This window comes from Talpa occidentalis, unplaced genomic scaffold, assembly GCF_014898055.3.
Source record: "Talpa occidentalis isolate TD23 unplaced genomic scaffold, MPIMG_talOcc4v2.1 talOcc4.12, whole genome shotgun sequence".
In the NCBI taxonomy this organism is placed as follows: Eukaryota; Metazoa; Chordata; class Mammalia; order Eulipotyphla; family Talpidae; genus Talpa; species Talpa occidentalis.
The window spans coordinates 37,325,190-37,347,679 of record NW_023601212.1 but is presented as its reverse complement, the minus strand read 5'-3'; the positions used below and the strand labels follow the sequence as shown (position 1 = coordinate 37,347,679).

Genomic DNA, 22,490 nt, shown 5'->3' with positions numbered 1-22,490 from the left:
TAACTTCTAAGGGCTACTGTAACAAAGTACCACAAACTTGGTAGCTTAAAACAGGAGAAGTGCATTCTCTCCAAAGCCCAAAGTCAAGGTTGACACTCAGGAGGGTTGTGCTCTTCTCTCTGGAGGGTCTGGGTGGAGATCCCTCCTGGCCCTTCCTGACTGGTGGTTGCCAGTCAGCCTTGGCATGTAGCTCCCTCACTCCATCGCTGCATTTGTGTTCACATGGTCTTCTCCACCGTACCTGTGTTTCTCCTCTTCTTAGGCCAATTCTTAGGCCTGTCCAAATCCAGTATAACCGCTTTTTAACTAATTACATATGCAAACTCTAGTCCAAGTGAGGTACATTCACAGGTACCTGGAGTTAGGACTTCAACATATTTGGGTGGATGAGAGGGCACTCAGCTCCATCCCCACAACATGTGTCAACATTTCTTTCCCAGAGTGGAAGATAGCACCACATTTTCTTTCTTTTTTTTTTTTTTGATTTTTTTTAATAATAATATTTTTTAATTTTATATTCCCCATACAATTGCAACCCCCTTATTTTGACCCCAATCCCTCCCCTCCCACCCCCTACCCCCATAGAGTATCTCTGGTTCATAGTTTTTTGTTGATTTTGATTTTCACTTTCTTATAGTTATTCATTTTCCTGGTCCCTTATTTAAGTTTTTTAGATTCCTGCTATGAGTGAGACCATCCGGCATTTTTCTTTTTCTTTCTGGCTTATTTCGCTGAGCATGATCCTTTCCAGCACCATCCATGTTGCTGCAAATTGCATGTGTTTATCTTTTTTGAATGCTGAGTAATATTCCATGGTATATATGTACCACATCTTCTTGATCCAGTCATCTATTTTTGGGCATTTGGGTTGTTTCCAAAGCTTAGCTATTGTAAACAGTGCTGCTATAAACATAGGAACGCCACATTTTCTTCAAAGGCAAGGGTTGTTGTCTGTGTTGTTCATAATCCTTACTTCTCACCAGTGCCCAGCATTCAATAGCATGTGGCAGATACACCCAAGACATGTTTACAGAGATTCAGAAATATTTCAGCAGTCAGGCAAACAGGTAATGAAATAGTGAATACTGAGATGATAAAAAATAGCTTAATCCACTTTCTCCCTGGGATGGCTTTCACTACCTGTTTCATTTGTTATCAGTTGATTATAACAACCAAGCAAGTTGATGGATGGAAAGAGAATACCTGCTGACACGGAATAAAATGACATTGAGGACCTGGATTTGTTACATGTTCTTTTGTTTAAAGTTGAAGTTTCCGAGAATCTATGAATGATGTTAAGCGAGCACTTACTGTAGATAAAACTAAATCAGCTTTTGCAAATAGTGGAATACTCCAAATGTATATTTTGAGCAGGACAGGGCCAATAAGTACAGTGGCACATTATTTATTGTTTAGAAAAGTACAAATAGGATCTAATATAATAGATATGTGAGTTAGACTTTCCTTCTCTATTCAGAAAATCTGTGAAAACACATTCTGATTTTGCATCACTTTTGTCTGCAGTTAAGCCATTTATTGCTTCTGTCAACCCTGGTCACAGTGCGAGTATTAAGATTAAATGCGTAGTATCTTGGTCCACTGAAGAAGAGGAAGAACTCTGTAAAAAAATAAGAGGTAAGTTATTGAATTAGCTTGAGAAGACAGACCTCAGATGTTTTAAACGTATACTTCTTTCCCAATATACCACTGAAATGCAAATGTGCAAGTAAAATTATTAATAGTTTTATTCTACTTACCATCCTGCTGGAAAACTGCATCTATTTTATTTTCAATTCCTTGAAAGGTACTTGCTATGCTTTTGGGATAGCCTGGATCCATGGATTGTCTTTGGTTATCATATCTGATAAGAAAACAAAAGTCATGTTTTTTAAGACCAATGTAATATAGAATAATAACTTTACTAAATTGCATGTACGTTACAAAGTGCCTTCATACAAATTTTCTCATTCATTTTCACAATGATCTATTTATTGGGACTGAGAATGGATAATTCTCTACCTCTAAGGTGATAGTGTCTACATAGTGAATGCCTCACTGTTGTCAGGGGAGGCCACAGGCATGACCAACATGACTACATTTTACCGCTAAGGGTAGATATTTTTATAACATATATGGGTATCATTAATACTAAAATAAGCTCCTGACTGCTGGCACAGTGTTGTTTTTAAAAAATGAAAGCTTATATTTTCCAAGACTGTAACTTAATTACTAAGAGTGTTTCTCTTTCTCTGACTAAATGTAAATTGTAAGTTCAACTTGGACATCAAATTCCAATGCTTATCTGGATAACATTTGAGTGTATTAGAAGTGAATTCATTAGAAGTAGCCTCTTTGCATTCCTCCCTAGTGTTTATTAGAATTTTCCCTTTCATGATAGGGAATCTTAACACCATTGTACAGGCATTTTAATGTTTAAAAATACCATTTTCAAAATTCATGGCAAACCATTCATCCTGTGACCTATCAAGTTCCATTCAGAGTTTTAAAACCTTTAGATGCTTGATCATTAGTAGTTTGTACACAGGGTAAAGAAATGGATTTTAGTCTCCAGTTGGAAAAATAGTTTGCCTTACCTCCAGAATTGGTCTTTTACAAAGAAGTATGTTTTTTTCCTGTAGGAAACAGCGGCATCAATTGCTTGGACACTGAGTGGGAAGCCGTAGTTTGATATGTCCTTGGGATAACCTTGCTGAATGTCATAGCCATTCAGAGCCCAGTATTGGCTTCCTGCCAATGATTCAGGTTCTATGTTAGATAAGTCCTTCCATTCCTACAAAATCTATATCACTTCTTAGTTTTGACACAAATTCATCATAGCAATGGAATAAAGGTGCCAAACTTAAGTTCATGGGGTTTTGAGAGCACTAGTGGGGACCCACATGTATAAAAATTCACACTTCTTAGGCTAGCATTCATGGACACACAGTTTGATGGCAGGTCTTATATGACTTCTATTCAGAGAATAAATTGCAGCATTGAGGTATCTTTGAAAATTTTATCTGGGAAGAGGGTGAAGGGATACCAAAGGAGGTCTAATAAGATTTACTCATGTTGTAGCTGAGAAAACTGAGACCTGAAGAGGCTACAACCTGCTAAGGGTCACACAGCATCAGAGATAGAGAAGGGACCCACCCCAAGTCCCCTGACGAAAGCCGAGCTGACATAACACTCACCAGCTTGCCTGTTGTGAACCTGGAAGGGAGCACAAAGAAGCAGTGCCCCCTTCCTTCAAGCAGAATTCAAATGAGTCAAAAACCTTAGGCAGTTACCTTTAAATAGGAAAACAAGGTCCCTGTCCACATCCTCATAGGCAGCCTGTATGCCATTGGGCAGGGATGGCCAGAAGAGAGAAATAAAATTGAGTTCAACTCTTCGTAGCTGAGGATGCCTTCTCCAGAAGTATCTAAAGGAACCAAACCACACATACACCTCAGTCTAAGCAGGCAGTTTCTGTGGGACCTGGGCTAGAATTGCTGGGAGGATGGGTCACTATAGTGAATGCAGGCTTTCTAGCATAGTGGCCAGCACATAGCTAGTGCTTTGTGATGAGTGCCTCACCATCATCAGGGGAGGCCACAGGCATGACCTGACTTGTATACATTTTACACTGTGCTCCTCCTCAACATTAACAAATTTTATCTTGTTAGTTTCTTCCATTACCACTTATACAAATTGACGAGACTATTTAGAATATTCCAGCAAAAACAATACAAGTACACTCAGCCTATGACAACACATTCACAAAACAGTCAATGGGAAAATGAAAAATTTTCATTAATTAGATGATTTCCCTTGCAGCTGGTTAAATGACAGTTTCCGTTGACTGTGTTAGGGTGGAACAGAGTGCTATATTTTGATAAACTCAACTCTGGGGTCTCCAACGAAACAGAGCTCATGGCCACTTACATCACAAACATCTGAACACTTATAATGTTTTAGCTTTTTGGTTTCTTTTCCTAGATGTTTTGAGTTGTAAGTTCCAATAGGATGCATTTGGGTAGAATTCGAAAAAAAAGCTGAGTATTGTGCGATGTGGGACTTAATTAGAAACCAATTTTAAGTTATGCCCATAAAAGTAGTCAAAGTAAAGAATAGTTCAATCTTATACTTGTCTTTAAAAAAAAATATTTCTCCACGGAGTGTGGTGATAGCATCAAAGGTCAGTCTGGGGTCACAGGTTGAGGGTGTGCTTGGTCCAGTTGGTTGCACCGGATTGTTTGAAAGTCCTGGGGGAAAGAGAAAGCCTTTTATAGGTGAAATCTTGCCATTTGCAGTAACATGGATGGAACTGGAGGGGAGGATGGTAAGTGAAATAAGTCAGAAGGAAAAAGACAAATACCAGATCAGGTGATTTCACGCATGTATGGAATATAAAGAAACAAAACTCAACCAAAACAAACCCTAGAAATCTTACTGCAGAATTGAGGCTATGAGAGGGAGAAAGCGGGTCTCAGGAGCAAAGAGAGAAAGGTGCTAATGAACTGGCGATGGAGGACTATGGTTGCCTTGCTAGTGGGTGTGGTGTGGTGACATACACTATACCTCTGAATCAATACTTCCGAAAGTATTTGCATTGGTGTGTTTTCTCATTATAAGGTGAAGGGTTATACTGGCAGTTTAGAGAATTTAAAACATGGTGAACAGGGGAAGGAGGTGTTTTTTAGGGGAAAGGGGATGGGAGTAGAGGCAAGCAGAGTAGGTCTGGCCATTCTGCAAATTCTGTTTTCGTGAGAACACACCACACCCTGGATTACTTGGTTTTGTGATGCTCCCACAAGGAAGGAAGAATGCGTTCCCATTTTCACTCTGCTCCACTCCGCACTTCTAAGAGCCTCTAACCTCTTCTCTGATTTCTCATTCTTCCTTATGGCCACAAGTGGTCAGGAGGGCAAGAAAGAGCAGAGAGGGCTTCCCCTGGTGGTGCAGCGGTTGAGCACTGGGCTGTGAAGCTGCCCACAGCTTCTGCAGCACCAGTTCCATCCCCAGCCACCAGTGAGGGTCCCACATGGCGTGCAGTCCTCTCCTGCTGCGCCCGCTGTTCCCCTCAGCAGTGTATTTCATCAGTCTGCCTGCTCTGCTCCCCGCTCTGGCTCTGGTGAATTCTCTCACCCTCCCATGCTTCTGACTGTACCCAGTGCTTGTATAAATAAATAAATAAATCTTTAAAAAAAAAAAAAAGCAGAGATCTAGCACATGGTCTTACCCAAACCATACTTAGATCAAACTGCAGGTACACAGACCCCTATATCCCACCCCAGAAAGTATAAATCATGTCTTTTAAAAAAAGTTTTTTTCTCTTTACTCCATTTCCATTGCTCTCCTTCCCCCAATAGATAACAATTTTAGTATGTTCAGTAGTTCAGTAGTCACCTTATTCATCTTATTAACATGTTTCTTGAAAATGCCTTGCTTTGTCTATATTCATTTATATTTATTATTATTTTCCTATATGCATTTTGAATTTATGGAGATTCTTATATTGTGTAATTGACAGCTTGTGTATATATTATTTTGCTTCTTTCTCATGAAGCACAGTGTTTTAAAGACTCCTCCATGGCTTTGCCTCGTGTTCACCTAATTTGCTACTTCTAACCACTGCATGTAACTCTGGAGCCGCACCTACCACCTGTTACCTGTATCTTCTCCTCCTTGGAGACTCCTGGCTTCCCTCCAAATTGCACCACCACAGACAAAGCTGTAATGGACACCCTTGCCATGACATGCACATGTCCCCTCATAGACCTATGTGAGAATTTTCTGGGTAAATAGATCTAAGATTGCTGTATGAAAGGGGTAGTTATGTCTTTTTAAACATATATAAACTTTGAAAACATTCTAAAAAGGAAGGAGGACATCCTTCCTGGACACCATCCAGTCCATGGATATCTGCCAGGAATTGTTGTGGTTCATTTCTCCCTGACCTTTCCCCAAGGGCAGCAGCAGAGCCTCTGCTCCCAGGCTCCTCTGCTAATGCTGTACTGTGGACTAGCCACCTGCAGAGTTCAGTTGGACTTGCCCAAGGGACACATCTGAGAGATGTGCAGAGGGGGAGGTGCTCAAGTCCCCAGGCCTACTCCCAGGTCCCGCCATGATCTTCTGGTGCCCTTACCATAGATGGCCTGAATGCCGTTGATGTCATCTTGCGGGAGCACATAGGTGCTGGGCTCACTGAAAGCGTAATTGGGATACATCAAGGCCCCAGGGTCAGAGGAGTGAGAAAGCCCCAAGGAATGGCCAAATTCATGGGCAGCTACCAGAAACAAGTTGTAATCTGAAAAAAAAAGCACGTGTGATGAATGGCTGCAAATGAATCAAAAAGTCTATTTGGATATCAAGCATCGCCACTCCAAAACCAAAAAAGTAGCCCAGCCTTTTTCCATTCTCCTTTCAGATTGGAAGGAATCGAGCCAGGAGATGATATAGATGGGTATTCCTCATCAAATCTGAGAACCAAGAGAAACTGCCTTTATTTGTATTTTCACACTTCATGGATGTGGACCTGAGGCTTAGGACATGGTGGCACAGCCAGTGCAGATCTCATGGCACACAGAAGCCCACATACTTGCCCCTCACCAGTCTCCTGGGACCTTAACTTCATTAGTCAAGTTGCAGTGAACAGATAGAAGCCTGCCACCTGTGGGACTCATTCGCTTGGCTCTGAATCACCCACAGGCACACACCACCTCCTCTGGATTCAGAACTCTCCAAGTAGCTCCAGAAATTCTGCCCAAGGAGACAGCTGCTGCCTCTCAGTGCTCCCTCCCCACCTTGTACCTTCCTGGAGCTTCATGCCCCATGACTGGGAACTGCAGGGCTTCCAAAGCTTCCCTTCCTGTCACAGGAAGTCCAAGCTCCTTGCCTGGCCTCCATGACTTCCCTGCTGGGCTCCAGCAGGTACCTGGGGATTTGACTTCTGATGCAAATCCTTCACTCCTGCCAGACTACTTGCCATCTCACAAACACTGCATTTTCCTACATACTTACTTTTGTTAAAATCATAGTTGTAGAGTACTCCCTGTATGCTAGACTGTGTAATATTATTTAATTCTCCCAACATTTTAATGAAGTACTCTTGGAAATGCTTTTACAGTAAAGGAATGGAAGCGCAAAGATTTTGAGTATCTTGTTACTGGTCTTGTGATAATAAGTGAGTAATGCAGGTGTTGAGCCCAAGTGAAGGGCAGCACCCAAGTTCTTACCACCACAGTCAACTTCCTGTGGGTCGCTAGCCTAGTAAAATTCTACCCATGCTCTGTGGACTAATTTCCTGGATCATCATATCCTTCCAGTTTTGTTTTCATGAGTAGATTTAAAAAAATCAGAGTGCCTGGAATACTATATGAGGTGCTTTGGGGGATTTGTCATGGTGCATAGTGTGAAAGGGGGGAAGGTGAATGGATAGAACAATGAGGAGAGCAGTTAGACAAGGAGAAACAAAGGCTGTTGGGATTCTGAGACTAATGGCCTCAATTCCAGCTGAAAGTTAAGAGGGGCGTGACATCTGACACAGCATAGGCAGAGAGAGATTTTGAATGTTGGAACTTGGGGCATGGGAAGGGGCATTTTAAGGAAGAGGAAGCATTGCAAGCAAATATAAGGGAGTAGAAAGCACACCATGGATGTAATCTAAGAAAAGTGAATATATAATGTGACTTGTGGCTGTGAAATATGAGGATGAGCCATGACGGGGCTGGAAGATTACCAAGAACTTTAATGCTAAGTGATAGTATTGGGATATTATTTGGTCCAGAATAGGTAAAAACAGAGTTTTAAGTAGGAGGGTGATGTGATCTAAGATGGGCTTTCCAAAGACAAACCATAGGGCCATATTGGGGGAAATTAGAGGGAGTAGAGACTGGAGGTAGACAGTCCAGGTGGGAATCTGAATCACTTAGTTCATATAAGAGGGAATGACCATCTGAACTAGAGAGAAGGGCAGTAGGAATGCGAACACAGCTACTAGCACAGGGATTTATGTTGAGAATATGGTAGGAGGAACAGGTCCTAAGCAAAGGTAAAAGGTTCCTTTCCTATTATTTTCTAGAAAGTGTTCTGTGGCATATTATTGCCCTATAGCCTTGTGAAGTACCATATAGATTTAAAGTCCCTGTCCTTACCCTCTTTTCTTCCCCTCAGGTGCCCTAATTCCTCTTACTCTCAGTCTTTTGAAAAGGATGACTTGCTAAATATCTCCATGCCGTTGAGAAAGCAATCCATGAAGCTGAAATAACTAGATAAAAAGAAGATGACTGTCCTTTCTCAGGAAGGACAATTTTCTAAATGAACCAAATTATTTCTGAAATTTCCAAATATAGGGCTCTTTTCCAAACACCATTATGTTTCAGAATGTTAAAAGAAAGATATGTCCTCAAGCAGTGGTCAACAAACTCTTTTGTATAGGGTCAGATAGTAAATATTTTAGGCTCCAAGAGCCAGATGGTCACTGTCTGAATTACTCAGTTCTGCCTTTCCAGTGTAAAAACTGCCACAGGTAATGCAGAAACAAATGACTGTGGCCCTGTTCCCCCAAAACTATTTTTATATGAATAAGCCTTGGTAGGATTTAGGAATGGTCTGTAACTTCCCAATTCCTATCCTAGAAATAAGGTAGGTAGTTAGTTTCAGGATTTTTTAAAAATTTATTTCATTTATTATTTATTTTTTTTTTATAGAGGCATGGGTTTTTTTAATTTATTTTATTTATTTGTTTGTTTGTTTTGTTTATACATGTACTAGGTATAGTCAGAAGCGCAGGAGGGTGAGAGAATTCACCAGAGCCAGAGCGGGGAGCAGAGCAGGCAGAAGGACTGAAGTACACTGCTGAGGGGAGCAGCGGGCGGCAGGAGAGGTCTGCGTGCCATGTGGGACCCTCCTCCGGTGGCCGGGGAGCAGCCGGGGATCGATCCGGCGCCGCAGAGGCCGCGGGCAGCTTCGCAGCCCAGCGCTCAACTGCTGCGCCACCGGGGAGGCCCAGTTTCAGGATTTTTTTTAAACCTATGTTAACTTACTATCTTGAGGTAGAAATAATTTAGATGGTCAGATTGTGTTTTGAAATATTACATTAACTTGAATGTGCGTGTGTGTGTGTGTGGTGGGGGCATTGAGAATTCTAACAGAAAAAGTTAATCAGATGCTGCATATGGACATAACCTTGGCGAACTTACTTCTAGAAGTCTTGGTCCATATTTCTTCTGCATCAAAATGAGCATCTCCTCCAATGCCTGGGCCTGGCTGAAAGGCATGAGCAAGGATGCCATTGGGCCCATCAAATGGAGAATTGTCACCATGATCTGAAATGAAACCATTAATATTAGGTCCTTGTCAAATCTGTTGAGCCAAGAAAGGCAAGTGCAATTGAGCATAACCTCTTTGGCCTACCTCTTTGGACAAAAGCGATCATGATATCTGCTTCTCCCTGGGAGAGCTTGGTGAAGGTCAGCCGTGTTGCACCACTCCAGACTTGAAAGGCTTTCTCAATTGCTGTTTCTACATCAGTCTTTGACAATTGTGGGGTATAGTCAATGATCCTTTAAAATGAGGAGATTCATTATTGTTTATCACAGCATTTCATTAACAGATTAAGTTCTCCTTTAATTTTTATGTATTTTTAAAATTATATTTATTGAGGTAATGTTGCTTTACAACACTGTATATATTGGGGTACAGGTTGACACTTCTAGAAATGTTTGTTATCACACCACACCCACCACCAAAGCGCCAGTGATCCTTTACCATATGAGTTCTTCTATTTTGGAGCAAGTTGCTTAAGTGATGAGAGGTTAGAAAGAGTAAGTGCAGGATTCTGGGTTGAAGACAAATGTATGTGCTGCACAAGTTAGTACATGTCTTGAGACTCAGTTTCCTCATTCATGAAATGAGACTCACATAGTGTGCCTTTCACAGGGTTATTGTGGGGTTTAAATACATACAAATGCTTATAAAGCATTAGTTCACTACTTGGCAATATTCAAATATCCAATAGATACTGGTCATCATCATCATCATCAATATCATCATCATCATCAAGATACATTAAAGGTGAGGCTAGATTTCCCCCACCAATGATTAAGTATTTGGGGGGTTTTACTGCGAGTCTTGGCAAGACATTGCCGCAAGCTTCTTTAGATTGCTAGAGAAGGAAGACAAAAATGGCAGGCTTTGGATTGAAAGAACCTGTGGGATCATTACCTATTAATTCTCATATTTGTTCACCAGAATCTGCACCTGCTACATCACAAGAACTCAGTAAATAATGGTTGAATGAATGAATGGTGAAACTCTAGAAATATCACCTGTAGGTCAGGTTAGTATGTTTCCACTTGGGGCTTCCTGGGGTCAACATAAAACCAGCACTATCAGGCACTCCACAGCGAGGCTTTTCCATCATCTCTAGAGTTTCCTCATCTGGCTTCCCCGTCACCTTCAACCCAAAGAACTGCTGCATTTCTTTCAGCTTTTCAACAATCACACTAGTGCTTTTCTTCTTTTCCAACTGGAATCTGTCCTTTGGTAACTGATAGAAGTTCTCTAGGTATCTCTGGGCAAAGAGAGACATATAAGGGAACTTGCTGTGAAATTCCCTCCCATTCTCTAAGGGAATTTTACCTTTCTTCTAAGTTACTGCAGAGGCCAAACCAGGATTAAAACCAATAGCAACAGGAACAAAAGCACTGACTCGGAAAGAATAGTACCTATTGCAAAAACTAGTACTCTAGGCACTATTCCTGTTAAGGTTTATGCATCAATATGGGTGTTTCCCAAGGAATGTAGAATGAGGCATCATGCAAAATGCTTGTATATAGTCAGGAGACTGACTTATTTTTATGAGAAACTTAGCACTGGAATTTATTGACTTCTGGAGGTCCTAGCTGCATCAGTGCTCTTTAAATCCTCTTTTCACTATTGTAGAGATTTAATTATCCCAAGACATGGAGGTGCAGAGAAGAAACTTGCCAAGGTGACAGTTCAGTCCCAGCTTACCATGTTGCTTCTACAATGAGAACTGGCAATTTCAAAAGCACTCCAATCAGCACCACTGCTGATAGCATTTTATCCACTAAATAAGTCCTGAGAAGGGGCCAGCACTCACAGAAAATAAAGGTTCTGTGGGTATTAACAAGCCAATCCTGAAACATCTTTCTTTCACCTTTGGCACCCTTGAGCCCTGTCCAGGACAGAATGTTTTGTGCTCCCACAGGCTTTGGGGTCAGACCTTACTTTTGCTGTGTATTAACTGAGTCCATGGGCATGTAACTTCACTGATCTAAGATTAACTTTAGTCTCTTAAGTGGCAATAACAGTCTCGCCTCATTATGTCCCTCTCTCTCCCGGCCCCAGGCCCCTCCCCCCAACATCCACACTATTGTGAGCAGGCAACAAGATGGTGTTTGGTAGCTCTTAGCAAAGCACCCTGTACAGAACAAGCACTCAGTGACCTCTAGTTATTAATTCCTGGGGACTGTTAGCATTGTAAAAGTTATCAAAAAATAAGAGAAAAAGCAGCTTTTCTAAAACTGTAATGCTAAGAAAATTGCACTTGATAAATTTGTAACAGATTTATCTTCTAGTTAGTTCTTAAAATTTGGCCTTTCATGCCATGGAACAAGGGGAAAATGTTACTGGTTCTGCTTTTATAGTGCTTCCAAGAGTTATCAAATGACTCCATCATCTTATGTTAAGAGGTCTGATTACACTATGAACTGATTTCTAGTTCCTTGTAATTTCCTATCCTCAAGCTCTCCTCCACACCTGCAATCTAACTACAGAGACAAGTGCGTATAGGAAGTACCAGGCATGTAGCTGTAGGGTCTGGGTTGCAGATGTTCTGGAAGGGAACAGCTTAGGTCAGGGAGAAAGGAAAGCATTTAATTTGTAATTAAAACCATTCCTTCTATGTGGGTTCCTGGCTGGAGACAGCTGGGGAGTTGTCTTTTCTAGGCTTTGTTTCATGCCAGTTTTTACAGGTCCGAGGCCTGGCCAGCTTGGAAGCCTCTACATCCCTGAAATAAGATATGCGTCCACATACTACCCAGGGAATTTCTTTAATGCTGTTTGAACTGAAAAGAGAAAGCAATCCACCAAATTCCTAACAGCCAGCACATCAACCACCCACCTGCTGAGAGTCAATTTACCTGAACAACTTTTATGTCTTTTTCTCCTGGGGATTCAGAAGATATCGGAAAGGCCCTGGAAAGCTGCATGTGGAGCAAGAGCACAAGTGGAAGTGGCTTCAGACTGAACATGGCTCTGTCTCCAAGTAGGCCCTCTCCTGCCCTCCGCTGTGCTCCCACTGGGCCCTTCCTTCGGTGAGTGCCCTGGCTTCACAGTGTCCCTCTAGGTGCTGTCTGGGTCCCTTATAAAGCGGTGTCTTCAAGAATTGCTGCATCAGGAATGTGAAGCAATGCAAGTTAATTACACTCTGACAGTTTTGCAATGTCATAATGTGATTTAGTACCCAAAATGGCAGACAACAGAAAAAAAGTGCAATTTATATTCTTTTCTTTTTGATTTTTTAATTAAGAGATTTACTTTTGCAAAAATTATCTGATCAAGAAAAAAGAAAAAGGTTCTGATACTGAAGTTAAGTAACACCAGTTATCTAAGAGTTTACATTTCTTCTGATGCCAAGGCTGCACTGATTTTATGCAGGGGAACACGATTAGACAACCACTGGGTATTTACGCTGGTATTTGGGACAAAGGAGCTTTATCAGAGCATCTCTGTACTTACCTGCCCTGCTATGGGTGAGGCGCATGAGTCATCTTGTGTGCAGGATTTCTGTGGGGGTTTTGGGGTAGCTTCTGAAGGATGTGGTTTTGACATCAGTGTAGTAGAAAATCCCCAATCTGCCAGCGGGATTTTCCACAGGAGAGACAAAGAGAACAATATGGATATGGATTATGACACACATTTGCTGAATATTTATGTGTTCCAGACATCACCCTGTGCGTACATTGCCTCAGTCCTTCCTCACCAGCCTTGGGAGGTAGATGCTATTATGACCTGCTTTTTATAGAGCTGTTAGCTGACTCGTGTAGGCTAAAGTGTGGAAGGACCAGGATTCAACCCCAGGTGGCATGTTTAGAGAGACCCAACTGACAGTACCCCAATAACCCCCAGGCTGTGTAGTTTCCCACTGCTGCTGAAGATGGAGTAATAGTTCCTGGATGCAACAAGTGTGATGCCCTGGCTCATGTTTTTGGAGGAAGAGTTGAGGGAGAGGGAAAATGAGGTGGTTTGCATATTTCTCAAGGAAAAAGACAATGAGAGAGGATTTTCAGACAGTGTGACTCCTACAGGGGCCCTTGAGCATTCTTTTCAAGACATGCCTCCTGATCCCATTCATTCTGAGTCCGTGGGCATGTACATCATACACCATACGGTCTCCATGTGCAGTGGTCCCTCCATGTCCATGGGCCCTGCTTTCAGACTTGAACTATGGAGTTAGCATGGTTGCATCTGTACTAAACATGTACAGACTTTCTTTTCTCACCATTATTCCCTAAAAATACAATATAACAAACTATTAATATAGCATTTAAATTGCATTAGGTGTTATAAGCAAACTACATTTCATTTAAAGCATAGGTTATTTGCAAATGCTCTGTGCATAGGTTATTTGCAAATACTATGCTATTTTGTTTAAAGGAATTGAGTGTCCATGGATTATGGAATCTGCTGAGATTCTAGAACCAATTCCTCATGGATACTGAAGGATGACTGTATCATTTACATATACCTTTATATACTCAGTAAATGCAGGTATTCCTATGTATAAAATGTATTATGGATAATGTATAACATGTCATTAAGTAAATAATGTCTTTGTTGAGATGTTATGGTAAGTAGTTCAGTTCCCTCCTGTTATCACTTGCAAGTTCTGTAAGCAAACCAAAGAAATTGTCTTTCATCAGACCATATTTGGACAGCAGAAAAATATTCATGATGTAGATTTCTGCATTTACTCATTATACCTTTCCTATCAACTACCATATGTCAGGTGCTGTGGTGGGTATTCAATTATTGGAGGTAAGTTAATAGTAGTTCAGATGGAATCAAGGAATACTTCCTGAAGGAGGCAGAACCTGAACTAGGCCACGAAGGGGAAGTAGAAGATGGACCTGCAGGGATGTGGTAATCCTTTCTTTGTACACGGATGATAGCTTACCCCCAAGTTGTCAAGCCCTCTCAGGTCCTGATCATGTGAACCCTTAAGCACAAGACTTAGTCATGAGGTGGCTGTTCCCACATTAGGTCTTTAGTGAAGGTGCCTTTCATTAATATTGGTGTGCCATATATTATTTTGATATTACTTGTTGACAAGTCTTATTAACAAACTTTTTTATGAACATAGTAAGTGATTTGGATAAAAATACCAGTCTTTGGCAAGCCAGCTCTCTGGCATTTGGGTAAATGTATTAATTAACAGGACTGTAGGTTCTGGATCCCCAACACAGATCTCATTCCAGTGCGTAGTACTAGCCAGGCCCCGGCTTCTGCCTTTGAATCCTTTCTCCACCTGACCACTGCCTGTCTCCATGTCATCTGTGCCTCGTCCCTTCTGGTGCCTAGAATCCAAAATTCTCTCAGGTTCTCCCTCTTTGGAATACCTGCTTCATTTATACATCAGTGTGAACTTAGGTGCTTAGAACTTAGTTTTTTTCTAGTAAAACCAAACAAACAAGTACATACCTTTTTAAAAGTGAAAGCTTTGTTGCCTATAATATAAATTTCAGAGTAAGTACGAGATGGAGGAAGTTTAGTTTTGGATAGAGATGATGCAAACCAAAGGAGGGTCTTTCTGTCTCCTCAGTGCCATCACTGTAGGCAGCAACCTTGTCTGATCATCTGATGTGCTTGCTGTTCCATGCAGAGACAGCAAGTTGGAACTGTATAGCTCAATTTTGCTGTTCAGAGATGGAAGTGGTTGCAGACATACAGGTCATTTTCTCTTTAGTTAGAAACAAAAGAGGAGAAGAAAGAAGAGGAAGGGGTGAAGGTGGTGGAGGAGGAGAAAGGATAGAAGGAAGAGAAGGATAAGGAGACTAGAAAAAGAATGGCTCCAGCCAGCTGAGCTGGGCGTAGGCAGCAGAGAAAGGTGCCTGGAGACGTTGATGCGTGCTTGAATTCTGACGATGACTAGGAGTTGGCCAGTAGGGGATGTGACCTAATAGAGACCCCATAGCATGGGGTAAACGTAGCTGTATATCCAGTGAAGCAGATGGTTAATTTGGTTCATAAGCCAAGGCAAAATATCCTCTGTGTCATGCATTTATGAACTCTGATGATCAGGATGGAGGTCTGCCCTCATCAAATTAACAGGTTAATTGTTGGAGTCCTTTGTGGTGAAGGTTTCATTGGACTTACAATTATACTAACTGGGCGTAAGCTGTAATTCTGCCACTTCCTATTTATGCAACTTTTAGCAAATCACCTAAGTTCTTCTGAGACTCAGTTTCCACATCTACAACATTGGGACATTAACATTTCCCTCATTCAGCATCATAAGAACTAGTCGAGAGAGTGTGTGTAAGCTCATGTAAACTGCCCAGTGTGGTGTCCTTTTTGTATCATGAATGTGATGAAGTCATGGCTATGCTTGTTTGAGTGTCCACTCTGTGAAAAGTGTAGGCAATGTTGAAAAGATCCTCTTCTCCAGAAAGAGAAGTGCTTCAAAGTTATGCCACTGAGTGATGAAGTAACTTCCTTACAGCTTCTTTCAGTGCAGTCAGGAAACATGTCCTTTACAGCCTTTGCACAGAATAAAAATGGTTAAGTTAAAGCCACACAAACCATTATGTATTAAACACTACAGCTGGTGGTCTTTACTACCAAGCAAGGGAAACATATATTAAGTATCCATACTCTGTAGGACTTAAATGTTCAGTTGTATCTATAATTCAGTTTCTATAATCTCCCTTAAGCTTCATAACAACCCTGAATGTCCCACTTTAAGGGTTTCAAAGAAGGAATGATCATATCCCATTGGGAGATAAACAAAACCTGCATGGTGAGAATGACCTCAAGATGAATTTCAAATAGTAAATTGAACTTCAGTGTTGAGATTGGGGTGAATAAGGGTGGGAATGGAAGAAGAGCAAAGGCAGATAGATGGGACAACTTGGATTATGTGTTAGAATCAGCAAGGTACTGGGTAAGTAAGCATAGAATTTATCAAAAGAAGTAGTTTGGGGGGCTTTCCTGGTGACCTAGGGGTTAAGTCTCAGGACTATCACCTTATAGCCTGAGCTCAATCCCTGGCCAGTTTGCTTACCCACATGGAGCCGCAGACCTCTCCTGCCTCTCTTGCTGCCCCCTTCATCAGTGTATTTCAGTAGATATAACCGTTCTGCTCCCCACTCTGCCGCTAGTGAATCCTCTTCTCACCCCCCACACCTCTGGCCTACATCCCAGTTCTTCTATTCAAAAAAAGAAGTAGGTTGGTTTCATAACTTTGACTCTAAAACTTGCTGTTAAAGCTCAACAGTCATAGACTGGAGTATACCTTCCATCTTAGTAGCTTCTTTAGTTCAGATGTTACACAAAAGTCATTATAGAAATATTCTGACATTTCCTTCCACCAAAGTCTACAATAGTTGTTTCCTGTACAAGAGGACAGAAGTAGAACTTCAGAGGAACCTGAAATAGTGAGCCTGAGTGCCACAAGAGCAGCAGGTTGCTTTTGCATGTGGAGTGGAAAGTCTGAGACTGGGGTTTGACCCTTCTCTGCCCTTTACTTGATCTTGAACAAGTTCCTTCATCTCTGTGTGTCTTAATTTTACATCCATGATTGGTCATTTATGCTGTGGCTTCTGAGTAGCCCATTTCATATCCCTAAACCTCAGTTTCTCCATGTGTGAAATGGTGGTGACACACCCACATCATAGATAAGCAGGGGAAGTGTTTAGCACACAAACTAGTTGATGATGTAACATATTAGATGAGACTCTCTGACATTTCTGTCAGTTTTGACAATTGGATATGAAAATACCTCACATGATAGCTGTTGGCTCTAGGGAGGTCATGGGTGAAAAACAGTTTATAAATGATGAAGTTCTGTTCAAAAGATTTATTTTATTTTTAAAATAATTTATTTTAAAACATTGCAATAAATTATTTTTTCCTGTTTGTTTAAAAAAATTCAAACACTCAGAAATATGAAAATAAAATGTGGAGTTCCCTAAGCCCCCTTCCTCACTTCATTCCCCTCCTCTATAGGTGACCACTGTTAACATTCTGATGGCTCCATCCAGATATTTTTTCATGTCTTAATGCCAAGGGTGAAAAATTGTCATTAGTTATAGAAGAATCCAGGATTTCTCTTCTTTAGTGTGTTCCCAGTGCTCCAAGTCTAGGCTGGCGCAGGGAAGAAGCAAACCATATGCAAATGGATCATGGCAGTTTTGAGAACCTGTCCCTCTTGGCCAAGTTGCTGCTGATCATGCTCTTTTAAAACCGGTAGAGGGCGCCGAGAGCTATTTGATCAGGTCAAAGTTAAATAGAAAAGTAAACATAGATGGCCATTATCCTAGTTAGTGAGGATGAACGAAATTTGAATAAGACAGGTTATTTGGAGAACTGGACATCAGAGAAGATGTCACGACCTGCTAAAATGGATAGCTTGATATATAGAGTGAGTCATTCCAGAGTGTTCACTAAGTCCCCACACACAAAATTTTGTCCTGCATTAACAGAAGAACACCTTCTTAATGTCATATGCTGGGTAGCAGTTTTAGAGAGTCATTGATTGGGCCTTTCATAAATGTTTACATAGTGTCTTATATGAGCATGCTTCAGATATGGCTTGTTTTATGACTGCTCGGATTGGTCTTGATGCAACAAAATGACCCACTGATGCATGAAGCTTTCTCAGTTGAAGAGACATTCTGAATAAATTCAGTGGATGAGGGATTGGAGATGAATCTGACATGCAAAGAGGGAGGGATTAGAGATGAATATGACATGCAGAGAGGGTGCTCCCCAGAGCCCAGTCATGCCACAATTTACAGTGGAGCATGATAGAAGGAAAAATGTCAAGTCTGCCAAAAACAGTTGAAGACTTGATGACAACCTACTAGCAATGGTAGAACATGAAAGAAAGAACATGAAAGAAATTGATATTTGTGCAGAGAATAAAAGGAAACATGGAAAAGTCTTCCATCATGTATGTTCTCTGCTACTCCCATAGTCTGAACCACATTCATCTCTTGCTAGGACAATAGACATTCTTTTTTCTGTTCTTGTTATTTTACCATATATCCTTAATATAGCGGTGATTTCTTTGCTCAAAATGCTGCAAAGGTTTCCAATGTTGTTTTTATCCAGAATGAGGGTGAAAATGCTTACATTGGCCTAATATCACTCCTCTTATGAGTGTTAGTGCAATTCTGGCCCTTGTTTTCTCTTGTTTCTCACACTGGCCACCTAGTTTTCCTTGAACCCATCATACATGCCCTATCTTAGTTCCTCTGCCTTGGCTGTTATTTAGTAAGTACTTTTTCTAATAATATCATCATATTTGCTAAATGAAAAAAACAAGTTCCACATCCATATTGTATAAAAATTTCTAGAGACTCATGCATTCTTAAGAAGTGGGAAATAAGATCTTTATGTTTCCCAAGGAGTGATTTTTATCAGCAGGTTTAACTGAAAAGGGAAGTAACCTCTAAGATTAGCACCAGTTCTCATTACTGTTTTTATGACAATTATTATCACTACTATTTTCTGTAGGCTTCATTTACATTAAAAAAAATTTAAGTGACATGGTACCTGTCACTTAATATATGCCAATATTTTTACCTTGATCAGTAAAAACTTTATTTTTATGTAATTTTAAATTATTATTGTGTAATTTGGCAAGTAATCACAACGTCAGCTAAAGAACAGAGAATTCCTGCAGTCCTAAATCCCAAGGCTATATCTGACAGCATCAGGGGCTACTGGTGGGTAGAATTAGGCTCCTGAGGGGTCAGACAAGGCCTGGTGACTGAAGGAGAACAGGTCCCAGGCTGTCCTCAAAGGAAGAGTCGTCCTCTATGCAGCAGGAGGTGTGGAAAAAGTGTAGAGGGCTTCTGAGAGTGATTACACTCTCAGAAAAAGTCTCCAAGGCCACAGTCAAGACCCACACTTGCCCTCTCTATGAAGCTGCCCAACCAGATAGATGGTTGGTTTGTAGGCCCATCTGAGATCAGAGTCATTTTCAGCTCCTGCACATACATTTGTTACTGGCTACAGATCTGCATGACTATCTCTGTATTTCTATATATGTGTATCTGCATATATGTGTGTACTCTCTCACTTTGTGTATGTGCATATGTATGTGTATTAAATCTATACACATACATTCATGCATACATTTTTTTAATTTTGTGGAGAATATATTAATTGAAAGTAAAATAGGGTAATTTATTGAGATATTAGCCTGCCTTCTTTTGCCCTGTAATTTCCCCTACCTTTGTCATTTCTAGACTCATAGTACCTTTCAGCATGGAAAGTAAAGCTCCTTTGAGTCAATCTGTCGCTGCCTCTGTAAAATTCAGAAGCACCTGAGGACCCAGTGCTCCAAGTCTGTTTCAGGAGTGGGAGGAGAAGCTTTGGAGGGAGTATCAGAGGAGGAGCATTCATTTAGTCTGGAGAACCATGCTCAACTTCAGACTGTGGCAACACATGTGGGGAATCAGAATACCTAAGCACTTTTGTGACCTGGTGAGAGGGGCCAGTCCCTCACAGAACCCCTAGAGAGGAGGTACCATTTGGTTTCTGGCAGGTAAAGAAAAATTGAGGTTTACCTTATCCTCCCATCACACTCCATAAAACTGATAAGGGACTGATCACAAAAATCTACAAATAGCTCATATGACTCAACAAAAAAGGTAAATAATCCAGTCAAAAAAATGGTCAGAATAGCTAAACAGACACTTCTCCAAAGAGGAAATGCAAATGGCCAACAGGTATATGATAAATTGTTCAGCATCACTTATAATCAGGGAAATGCAAATCAAAACCACAACGAGATACCACCTTACACCAGTGAGAATGGCACATATTAAAAAAACTAGCAACAACAAATGTTGGCGAGCTTGTGGAGAAAAAGGAACTCTCCTCCAATGCTGGTGGGAGTGCAAACTGGTCCAACCATTACGGAAAGCTGTGTGGAGGAACATCAAATTACAAAAATTGGAGCTACCATATAACCCAGGAATCCCACTCCTAGGAATCTACCTAAAGGACACAAAAACATTAATTCAAAAGGATTATTACCCCTATATTTATTGCAGCACTATTTACAATAGCTAAGCTATAGAAACAACCTAAATGCCCAAAAATAGATGACTGGATTGAGAAGATGTGGTCTATATACACAATGGAATACTGTTCAGCAGTCAAAAAAGATAAACTCATGCCATTTGCAGGAACATGGATGGAGCTAGCAGAGATTATGCTCAGTGAAATAAGCCAGAAGGAAAAAGAAAAATATCAGATGGATAATTTTTCTCCACTTACAGGAGGAGTATAAGGGAACCAAATAAGGGATGAGAAAAAAATAATAATAAATAAAAAACCAAAAGTAGGAGGGAACTATATAAATCAGAGGCATTTTGCAGGGGAGAGGGAAGGAGAAGGGGAGGGAAGAGCACAAGGGACTATGATGATGGTGCACGGGTGAATTGGTGGTGAGAATTTTGTGGGGACTACACCTGAGAGGAGAAAGCAAACACTGTACAAAAATGAACAATGATGTAAAATACATATAAATAAATAAATTTAATTAAAAAAAACCCCACCTAACCAAATTCTGTCACAGGAGAGAGAGATGGGAAAACTGAGATCCAGAAAAGCTGAGTTGCTTTAATTCTTAGAAAGAAAGCAATTAGGAAATGATTCATGGGACTAGCTGAGATCATTCAAGCGGATTTCCAACTCTTATAGGACTTGTGACTCTTGAGGAAGTTCCTTCTGTATAACGAGACAAAACAAAGAAAAAAGTATTTTCTGATAAAATCACATTGTAAACTACACAATGAATCATCTCTTTAGTAAATCTGGGAGCCTTGCCTAAGAGATAGCCATATGATATGTGCTCCTTCATCATCATTATCCTGATGAGTTAACTATGATTCTAAGAATAATTGCTAAAATGGCATGTTTCCAGGATAGATAAATTGTGTGCTAAAATCATGTATCTTTCATAACCAAATTTTTGGCTTAGCTGATTTCCCACCCTGCTGATCTTGTTGGGACAGCCTTATATAATCATTTACAATTTAGCTTCTGGACATCAACTCATCTCTTCCTTGCCAGGTTCATGCTCCAGGAAGCGTGTTCCCAAGAACTGTGATTCCTACTAACCTTGTAGGCATCAAGTCTGTAGGAGTCCTTCAGTGTCTCGTGGCACATAAAAAAATCACCCTCATTTTTTTTTATTCCACCGTCTTGGACCTTTGAGAGGTGTGTCCTTTCCTCTTTTGTAAACTAGGTGGGTTCTATTATTACTTGGATCATTAAAATAAGGCAAAAATAATGTAGGGAATGGCAACCTTTACTTTCAGTCTCAGGTCACTTGCTCTTGGAGTCCTGAGTCGCAATGTACAAGATCTTTTTGCTGAGGCTGCCCAGGCCACCCAGATGGAAAGGCTGAAGGGAGGGGCCCTTCCATGCTGTTTTTGCTTTTTCAGCAGGCGCCAGCCCGAGAGTTGAGAAGCTGCAGTGTTTCTAGCAACCACTGATGACAAAGGCTGAAGAGCCTGAAGAACAGTCCAGATGTAAACAGTCAATCCACAGAACCAGGGGATAGCCATTTTACGCCACTAAGTTTGAAGTGGCTTATTCCTAAGTGGCAATAAATAACCAGAAAATGTCCCTTGATTGAACCTATGGGAGATTAAGTCATTCTCTCCCCCACCCACTTGCTGAAATAGTGTTTATCTGCTGAGTTGCTGAAAAAATTTAGTATACACATCATCGCAGAGGGGGGTGCAGTTTGCTGTCTAACAAACCGAGCACATAATTTTGACATTTACAACCTGTCTGCTTCAGAAATGGATTTGATGCTGTGATTGGATAGTTATTGAAAGAATAATTGAATAAATAAATGTACAGGGTATATTGACCCTTCAGAACATAGGTGAGGTTAGATTTGAACTTCATAGAGATATTTAACTCAGTTACTTCATTTATGGAATAAAATGTCATGCTCTTAATTATAAGTTGACAAGCAGAATGTTTCATCATTTCTCTCCAAAACAAACATAGAAAGTACCTGTTCTTTTCTCTTTTTTTAATTTAAATTTTATTTTTATATCCCCATACAATTACAACCCCCTTATTTTGACCCCAAGCCCTCCTTTCCCCGCCCCCCACCCCCCATAGAATGTCTCTGGTTCATAGTTGTTTGCTGATTTTGATATTTTCTTTCTTATAGTTATTCATTTTCCTGGTCCCTTATTTAAGTTTTTTAGATTCCTGCTATG

At 40.7% G+C, this 22,490-nt stretch overlaps 1 protein-coding gene and 1 long non-coding RNA gene across 2 annotated transcripts in view; one reads left to right on the top strand and one right to left on the bottom strand.

The window, feature by feature from the left end:
* Nucleotides 1-1,459: 1,459 nt before the first annotated feature.
* On the bottom strand, nt 1,460-12,272 carry MMP8 (matrix metallopeptidase 8). The gene is made up of 10 exons (XM_037505717.1): nt 12,153-12,272; nt 10,314-10,558; nt 9,400-9,548; nt 9,186-9,311; nt 6,131-6,292; nt 4,130-4,247; nt 3,291-3,424; nt 2,595-2,748; nt 1,758-1,861; nt 1,460-1,618 (listed from the first exon to the last, which is right to left on the bottom strand). The coding sequence occupies exons 1-10, from the start codon at nt 12,261-12,263 to the stop codon at nt 1,509-1,511; spliced, it is 1,413 nt and encodes a 470-aa protein (XP_037361614.1). The 5' UTR covers nt 12,264-12,272; the 3' UTR covers nt 1,460-1,508.
* LOC129145479 (uncharacterized) overlaps nt 10,261-22,490 on the top strand; it is a 63,484-nt gene continuing 51,254 nt past the window's right edge. Inside the window, exons 1-2 of the long non-coding RNA XR_008551099.1 lie at nt 10,261-10,324; nt 12,191-12,326. This is a non-coding gene — a long non-coding RNA (uncharacterized LOC129145479). The remainder of the gene's footprint in view (nt 10,325-12,190; nt 12,327-22,490) is intronic.